This window comes from Salvia splendens, chromosome 7 (genome assembly GCF_004379255.2).
Source record: "Salvia splendens isolate huo1 chromosome 7, SspV2, whole genome shotgun sequence".
Taxonomy (NCBI): Eukaryota; Viridiplantae; Streptophyta; class Magnoliopsida; order Lamiales; family Lamiaceae; genus Salvia; species Salvia splendens.
The window spans coordinates 8,706,556-8,715,585 of record NC_056038.1 but is presented as its reverse complement, the minus strand read 5'-3'; the positions used below and the strand labels follow the sequence as shown (position 1 = coordinate 8,715,585).

The 9,030-nt window shown below is 37.8% G+C and overlaps 2 protein-coding genes across 2 annotated transcripts; one reads left to right on the top strand and one right to left on the bottom strand.

The window, feature by feature from the left end:
- The first annotated feature begins 2,040 nt into the window (after positions 1 to 2,040).
- On the top strand, positions 2,041 to 3,991 carry LOC121742485 (60S ribosomal protein L35-like). The gene is made up of 3 exons (XM_042135625.1): positions 2,041 to 2,130; positions 2,225 to 2,517; positions 3,743 to 3,991. The coding sequence occupies exons 1-3, from the start codon at positions 2,127 to 2,129 to the stop codon at positions 3,815 to 3,817; spliced, it is 372 nt and encodes a 123-aa protein (XP_041991559.1). The 5' UTR covers positions 2,041 to 2,126; the 3' UTR covers positions 3,818 to 3,991.
- Positions 3,992 to 4,987: 996 nt separating this feature from the next.
- On the bottom strand, positions 4,988 to 6,478 carry LOC121810356. The gene is made up of 4 exons (XM_042211148.1): positions 6,320 to 6,478; positions 5,736 to 6,187; positions 5,147 to 5,618; positions 4,988 to 5,080 (listed from the first exon to the last, which is right to left on the bottom strand). Exons 1-4 carry the CDS (start codon positions 6,476 to 6,478, stop codon positions 4,988 to 4,990), a joined length of 1,176 nt encoding a protein of 391 aa, XP_042067082.1.
- Positions 6,479 to 9,030: the final 2,552 nt, after the last annotated feature.

Below are 9,030 nucleotides of genomic sequence, written 5' to 3'. Positions count from 1 at the left end.
TAAGAATTGAAAGCAATATGGAGATTTAAAAAAACAGAAATGTACTTATCTTGTCTCACTCAAAATGAAGAATTTACTACTCCCTAGTGAATGAAACATTTATGCAATTTTAATTTATAATCTAAGTGAAGTTAAAACAATAAAATTAATGACAAAAATAAGATGTGTGACTAATGATCTAAGAGTATGTATTAATTAGAATAAGATATACAAATAAAGAAAATATGTGTGAGTAAGGATGTTTATTGAAAGTGCTATGCAAGTCATTAATCCAAATAAAAAGGCAAATTAATATATAAATTTAATAGCTTAATTTATAAAAAAATTAATTTAAAAAAATATATGGAATATTAAACATATCCACATTAAATATATGAATAATTTAAATCATATAAATTTAAAACTTCTTTGAGAAGTCAAGTTAGAAAATTTGTATTATTCAATAATCACATTTTAGTTGACTGTTTATTTCTTTCTTTTAATTTCAGACCATAGCATAACTTGATATACATTGCCAAAGACTAAATGAATTTTTTATATTGGAAAGAATAAATTTCTTACTTCCTGCCACATATACGTATAAAAAGTAAATTACTACTATCACTTAAAATAACGATAATATTTTATGCATCTTGTTTGTTTTGAATAATGTGAGAATTTACACTACTCTTTATATTAAGAAGTTATACAAACTTTATAAGTTAGATTTAATTTTATATATATATATAATGTCATCTTATTCCTTAGTTTAATCTATAAACTTAGTAGTATTGTTTAATTAGAGGCGAATTAAAATATAAGACCTAAAAACTTTAATTGAGTAAATATAGGATGAAAATTGTAAGCATTACATATATGTATTGTCGTTTAGCTTGTGAATTAATTCGGAGAAAAAGTATTGCAATAAATGATTAAATCTCAATTTTAACCTAAATAAATGGAAGGCAAACTAAACTCTCTAACACAATTCCAATTTAACTCAAATATAAGTCTAATTAATATATAAATTTAATAACTTAATTATAAAAAAATTAATGGTAGTGCACTATTTAAATGTGTTTTAAAACTTATTCAAGAAGTTAGCATTTTATTGGGTTATTATTTGTCTAATTGTTTTTGCCTTAAAAAATTATTGTTGAATAGAAGACACCTCATCTTTCCATTTTTTTCTTCCAAAAAGGGCATTAAGGACTTTTCATCAAACTTGCACTTTAGATTAGGATAGATGTGGCAGTTGAAACTATATTGTTTTTATTTTATCAATTGAAAAAATTGAAATTAAAATTCCATATCATCACATGATTCACATCCTCTCTCCCATATTCTTCTCTCCTAATCTTCTGTCATCTTTCTCGCCATTTTCTTTTCTCAAACATTTACCATATCCAAATCCTTCATTTACTCAAACGGATTTAAAATGAAAACCAAAATAAGAATAAAAAGCTACTCCAGATGCTCCTTGCACAATGGCACCGAGACCCTCCATCATTTTCTTGAACTCCAACCTTTCTTGCTTCCCAAACCCTCACAAACAAGCTCAGAAATTGTGATAGATATATTCTTTCTCTTCAACTGAAATTGCTATAAAATCATTTTCATTTATTGAAATTTGAAATGAAATTCGCGAAGAACAATGTGAGAGAGATAAATGAGATGGCAGAATGATGATGTGGAAGTTTAATTTCAATTTTTTATTAATAAAATAAAAATAATATAGTTTGTAATATGCCACATAAGTTTTAATATGCCACATCAGCTTTGATTTTTAATTTAGGGGAAAAATCAGAAAAGTTTATGTCTATGTATTTGTATTGAAATAATATAGTTTAGGGAAAAAACAGAAAATGTTGAAAGTTCGTGTATTTATAGGTAAATAACCCTTTTATATAGCTCTGTCTGGGCTTTTTTCTGAAATTCAAATATTTGTATGTCTAGTTTAAATTAAGATTATCAGTAGTTAGCAATATGCAAGCCCAATTCCTACCTAAAAATAACCCTAAGCCCAATTACTACAAATTCAAAATAACCCTAAGCCCAAAACCCTAGATATATACACTAGGGTTTTTTTCAATTTGGCAGTTTTCTCCTCGCCCGCCACCCCCAATCCATCGAGAAACGAAGGCGAAATGGGTATGCGACTCATCAATTTTGGCAGCAAATCATGTTTTTTCAACCAATATTCTGTGAATTCATACATTTACATTGTCTATTCGGTTGAATGCAGCGAAAATTAAGGTGCACGAGTTGAGGGAGAAGAACAAGGTAGATCTGCTGGCGCAGCTAAAGGATTTGAAGGCGGAGCTGGCCCTGCTACGGGTGGCGAAGGTGACTGGCGGTGCCCCCAACAAGCTGTCGAAGATCAAGCTTGTGAGGCTGTCGATTGCACAGGTACTCACCGTCATTTCGCAGAAGCAGAAATCCGCTCTCAGGGAAGCCTACAAGAACAAGAAGTATCTGCCTCTCGATCTCCGCCCTAAGAAGACTCGCGCCATCCGTCGCCGTTTAACCAAACACCAGGTATATCCCTTTTGCAACCTTTACCGTTTTAATTCCGTGAAAATTTTGCCAAATTAAAATAGTTGAATTGTTGGTCTTTATCTGGAGTTACTGGTTGACTTTGTATCTGTTTATACGTTTTTCTTTAGCAATATATATTTATCAACTCGAATAAGCTTACTTGGATTTTAGAATATGCAAGCATGGCTATAAGCTTACTTGGATTTCATCTTTCTTCAGTAATGTGAATTGTAGTATATATTTAGTTTACTAGTTACAAATTGGATTATTACCCTTGCAATCGTTTCGATCAAACAGTGACATTATCTTGTTTAGGTTTAGTTTGATGTAACTCTACTGGGTTTTATTCTGTATGTATTGGCTTATAATGTTTGATATGATCCACAAGAATTCATTTGCTATGGTACTATCACTTCAATTTATAGCTACTATGGCTTATTACTGTATAATGAGAAAATCCAGGAATTGTTGATCATACTCCATATTATTTTCATTCTGTGTGGTATTTTGGCCTACATATTGAGAATTCTTTTTTCGTTGTGTTTACCTCTTATAGCTTGACAACCATCTAGGTTAACCCCATTGAAGTAGTGCTAGAAAAGCCTTTTGTTTATGCTTGACTAATCAACACATGATTATCTATTTAGGATTAAGTTATGAGATTCAATCTCATGAACCAAACATAATATAGTACGTGCATATTTAATCATGAGATATAATCTTGCAAACTGTACAGTCTCTAAAATGTAAATAGGTCTGATTTAATTTTTTTTATTGGTATCGAAATGCATTTGTCTTTGTTGGTGCTTCCTACTGTGACTGCTACTGTCTAAATTTCTTAATGTTATTTGCATAGTGTAAGTTGCAATATTAGTTGTACTCCCTCCATCCCAAAGAAAATGACCCCTTCCTTGGACCTTTATTTTGTATGTTAAGTGGAGAGAGGAAAGCAAGAGAGAGGGAATAAAGTAGAGATAAAGTTATTTCCAATTTTAGTAATGAGTCATCTTGGTTGGGACAAACCAAAAAGAAAAGTGGGTCATCATCAGTGGGATGGGGACGGATGGAGTATATTGTAAGCCGCAACATGTTGCGGAACGCCTTTGATAACTCTTTGTCAACTCTTGGCGTCTTTGATTATACGTTTTTATGTTTTCTAGTTGGTAAGATTCTTTGCCCAATCCTTTACTCACTCATGGCTGCGTTGCTTTGTTCTCTTTTGTAGGCATTGTTGAAGACAGAAAAACAGAAAAAGAAAGAGATGTATTTCCCCCTGAGAAAGTATGCCATTAAAGTTTAAACTAACTGGTTTATGGAAGATCATTTTTGTTACTTGTTGGAGGATTTTTGATCTGTTAGAATTTGCGATTCAGTTATATGCAGTTGCTATGTCTAGACATGAAATTGTAGCTACTTTTTTTATACAATGATTCCATTTGTGTTTCCATCAAAATGCAAGAAACTTTCTACTCAACTGATAATTATTTGTTTATTTTTAACATCAAAGGGAAAGTAACGTCAATCCTCAAAATAAGAAAAGTACTAAAATATTCAAGATTCAAAGATTCTTAACCTGTACAGGTCCTTTAAAAACATACTATTAATTTATGTCAGTTTGTTAGCATTAAGTCAATTTAAGTTTTTGATGAGTTTCTGGGCTCAATTTTATTCAATGTTTTTTTATTCGATTACAGCATAGTAGATTTAAATTGTGATTTGTGAAAGCTCTTGGGAATAATTTGAGCTTATGCAGGAAACTTTAATATCAAATACTCTTTAAATTATTATAGAATCATGCAAAAATATAAAAATATTTTAGTACTCACTCCATCCTATAAAAATAGTCTATATTCATTTTTGGAAAGTTCTCTCCAATTTATACCTCTAGGACCCACCACTAAACACTAATAATACCCACTAATACTATTTTAACTTTAATTCTTAGAGTGAACTACATAAAAGACCCCTAACTTTTCGCCTTGTAACAGCAGACACCCCTAACATTTAAAAATCACTACACAGGTATCTAACAAAATATATAATCACAAACAGTGCATATTTTGCCAATTTTCGGACGAAAATGCCCAAATGGGCTGAAGGGTATTATAGTCCATTTGGCTGCATAGCTTCTGACTCTATCTGCACATCTTGACTGATTTCTCAGAGCTGTCTCGTCAAACATCAATTCTCTATTTTCCATGTTCTTTGACCTTTCCTTCTCTAAATGATTTCATTATTTCCCTCATTCCACTTCCTTACATTTCATCTTTCCCTCGTCCCACTTCGTTACAATTCATTTTCCCTCGTTCCTCTTCCTTACAATTCATCGCTCCCTCGTTTCATTCCTTTGGTTTTTGTGAAGTTGCCTCTGTAAACATAACCGTTGGTCCGATAACGTATAACGTACATATCATATCATGTTTTCCACAAAATATAAACCAAAATATTGACCAAACAAACACAAGGCCAGTCAATCTTGATCACCGCGCCGGCCACATCTCTGATGCTGAGTCCTGGTTCGAGTCCTCGTTCGCGTGCTAGGTCCCCGGTCCGAAACATTAGGCTGCAACAATTAATAGTATATTAAGTATATATGAAAATATAGGTACAGATGCTCATTGAATAGTACCTCATGGCGTCGGCGATTGTTTGATGATTTAGGCAAAGTATTCTCTTCAGTCTCACGTGCCCCGTTGTGCTGCGAATTCTCCCCAACCTGAGAACGAGCATCTGTCCGATGATCATTGCTGCATGTCCTCCTATTATGACCTTCTTGACCGCACCGGCGACATTTCATCACGAATGTTCGGCGCAATGACTCACTTCCGTCAGCATGAAGACGAACCTGTGGCTCCTCACGCCTCAATTTCTTCGGCCTACCACGCTGTCTCTTTGACCTTGGGGGCGCCAGCTCCAACACACCATCAGAAGTATGCTTGGGCCAATTGTCTACCACATTGATTGGGTAAAGGACATTCTCGTACAGCATGACCATTGTTGTCTTCAAATAATAGCGGGAGACGTGCCGCGCGACATCATCACCATTCTTGTTGATTATGGCGATAGCATGAGTGCACGGGATTCCGGTTATCTGCCACAATCTGCATGAACATGTAAAATCGCGCATGTTGACAACATATTGGCCAGCCGGCCCTGATACTTGGCACGAACACTGTCCATTCCATGTAGCCCTCTATGATGAAGCCAGCGCGTACCACTTATCCAAAAGCTCCTTGATAACAGGAGGGACTGCTTGATCGTAGCTTTTGATCCACTGGCCTCTGATCTGAATCCTTTCCATTTGACTTGTTCGAATGTCCTCCAACATGCTGATCATTGCTTTCTCTCGTGCCAATGCAATTTTCGAATTGAACGTCTCACAAATGTTGTTCAGGAGCACATCACAACAAGTATGTGGAGAGAAAAATGCCTTCACCCACTTTTCTTTGGGAGCAACTCCAGAAAGCCACTGATGTGCTTGTGGATACTCGGTCTTGAGAGCATCCATCTTACAAATGAATTGTTCGAGTGTGGTACTCGAGGCAATCTCCCACAACCGTTCTTTGAAATTTTCACCAACAAATCTCTTCTTGAAATTGTTGTATATGTGTTGCACACAGAAGCGATGCTCGCTCTGTGGAAATTCATCAACTATCAACTTTGCAAGGCCCTGGTGTAACACAACAAAACAATAAGTATCACAAAATCACAATTCCAGTACGTAATGTATTGATCAAAACACAGATGATAATAAATCACATACTGAGTACATTAAGTAATACTGAAATCACGGAAGCCATACCTTTTGTTGGTCAGACATAAACACGTATCGTGGTCCATTTGCATGCAAGTTAAGGTCATCAGCCAAGTACTCTAAGAACCACTTCCACTGGGCATAACTCTCGGCCTCAGTCACAGCCCAAGCAATCGGCCACCAGCCATTATTGGGATCAATTCTCATTGCTGAAATGAGTTGTCCTTTATACATTCCTCGCAAGAAACACGCGTCCAAAAAGATAGTTGGCCGACAAAACTGCATCCATCATTTCTTCAATGGTCCTAGACAGCAGTAGAACCGGAGGAATCTCGGACCCACGGCACCAGAATCTCTCGTATTCTCATAATGTATATGTATGCTGGAATCAGGGTGCGTCCGCTCCAATTCGGCTTTGTAGGTGAACAAGAGCCTATATTGGGTTGCTGCAGATCCGAATATGCCGTCCAGTGCGTGCTCTCTAGCCCGATATGCCTTCATCCTGCCTATCTTCAGCCCAAAATCTTCATCGACACACTGCCTAATAGCTGCCAGTGGTATGTGAGGGTTGGCTTTGATCTTCTCTATGTAACGCTCACCTAACCACTTTTCCGTCAGCCACTTCGAATCCAAAACTTGAGAGCATGTGTGCGTGTGATCGCGGTGCATATTCATCACCACATAATCCTGACCGTTGTGTGTTTCGAGCTTCCTTAAGTACACATACCACTCACAGCCTTGCCCTTTACAAATCACACGAAGTTTGTCGCCGTCATTTCTCCTCACTAAAACCCGCCTTCTGGTCATTATTGCATACTGCCTCAACACGTCATAGAAAAAATCTCGATTCTTAAACACATCACCAGGGTTCCACAACGGTAGCACATCAGGCATGAGCTTGAACGGGGTAAACTTTAACCCACTCTTCTTCAAAATCTCCAAATCGTCAAGGTCGTCCTTATCTTGTAGCTCGTCCACCAATTCTTCCTCGAAGAGTGGGTTATCTGTCCTGTTCGGCTTTTCCACATAAGGCGAATACCTCCTCCGCCGTTTATCCTGTGACCCCCCTGACCCCCCTGACTCCCTTGTAGCCGCTACGCCGTCACCTGACCCCCCCGTCCCCGGCTGGGCTTCGCCGACACCTAGCTGGTCTACATTGTCGGGGTCCTGATTCACAGGTTGTTGCTGGAAAATGGATTCGTAATATGAAGTAAACAACTGCTCATCTCGGCACATGTGTGCCAACGAGATAAAATGGTCCATCTCCTCATCTTCATCATCAGTCGGGACTCCCTCGTTATGGAGATGGCAGCCATCCGGAACGAACTTAAACGATGGAATGTATACCTCCCCTTGAGGATCTACCTCCGACACATTAGCATTTACAAATGATCCACACTGTACTTCGGGTCCAGCTTGTACTTCCGGTCCAGCCTGCACTTCAGGTCCAGCTTGTACTTCAGGTCCATAATGTTCAGACTGTTCGATTCCGAACATTAGCATTTCATCCGCAATCTCCTCGATAATGGGATCATCAGACTGCAGTTGACATTGATGTCCTTCTGAAAAATCCAGCGTTGGGTTGTACACATTTGCGGGAACATGTTGACAGTCTTGGCTATGACTTGATTGCCCCTTCTGATTGAAACATAAAATCACAAATGAACACCATACATACAAACTTAAATCACAAATGTCGTACAACGGTGTGCACTAACCTCTGCCACGCGAGCAGGTTCTTCAAGTGCCTCATCTTCATGCTGTACTTCTTGGTGGGAGTGATTTAATTGTCCAATCTGACAAAAAAGATTTATCACATTTGCAAACCAAACATAAATCTGAAATCCCAAACAAAATCCCAAGTGATGTACTAACCTCTGAATGGTCGTCTACTGATTCGCATGCATTGACCTCTCCTTGTCCAACAACTTCGTCTACTGCATCATTATGTTCCACCTCAACCTCTTCATCAACCACAACAGGTGCGTATTGTGCTCCTTCTGTACTACATGATGCAAATGCATCCAACAGATTCTTACGTGCTGCCTCCTCTTCCATCTTCCATTCCCGACGTTTGTCTTCTAAACTGCTGGTCAAATACGCTTCAAACTCTACATCCCTAGGGTACCACTCAAGCATCAATAATGGTGGTGCCGATGGGTTCCTCTGTTTCTCGGGCTGATGTTTCTTCGTTTTCGGTTTATGCTTCGGCACAACAACTGGTTCTCCTGAGTCTATTTCTTCAATGACCACCTTGCTTTTTTTACAAGATTTGACAAAGTCTAGAAACTCCTGCGCTTCTTCCTTTCGCTTCTTCAGTAGGGCTGCCGCCTCCGTTAACTCCACCACATAAATGTGAACTAGCTTTGTGCTAGTTGCAGCGACTTCCAGAAAAGGTTCCAGATGTTGATCGTCAATCATGGGCAGCAATGGCCCTCCTATGTCCACGCCGGTACAGTCAGGACTGTACTTTGGATGAACATAATAGAACTCACAAACGGTTTTCCTAGGATACCCCACCCGCAACACCATACTGGACAGATCTAAGAGCTCAAATTGGAGAAGATTGCAAAAGTCAAAGAATGTCACTTGCCCCCCAACATACTTCTTCTTTCCATTGAGTTCGAAGAGTGACCCTCGATGATGAAAACCAACAGAAAACATCCCGATTTTGTCCTCTGTAAGGGTTTGTTTAGAGTTAGAAAAAGTCCAAATTTAAACCAACAAAACAATTTCACACAAATCAATTTCACAAAACA

Coding starts and splice junctions, on each gene's coding strand:
- LOC121742485 (XM_042135625.1), top strand. Junction 2,518..3,742: donor GCCGTTTAACCAAACACCAG/GTATATCCCTTT, acceptor TCTCTTTTGTAG/GCATTGTTGAAGACAGAAAA.
- LOC121810356 (XM_042211148.1), bottom strand. CDS start 6,478: ATGAGAATTGATCCCAATAATGGCTGGTGGCCGATTGCTTGGGCTGTG. Junction 6,188..6,319: donor TTATGTCTGACCAACAAAAG/GTATGGCTTCCG, acceptor GTGTTACACCAG/GGCCTTGCAAAGTTGATAGT. Junction 5,081..5,146: donor ACAATCGCCGACGCCATGAG/GTACTATTCAAT, acceptor TAATTGTTGCAG/CCTAATGTTTCGGACCGGGG.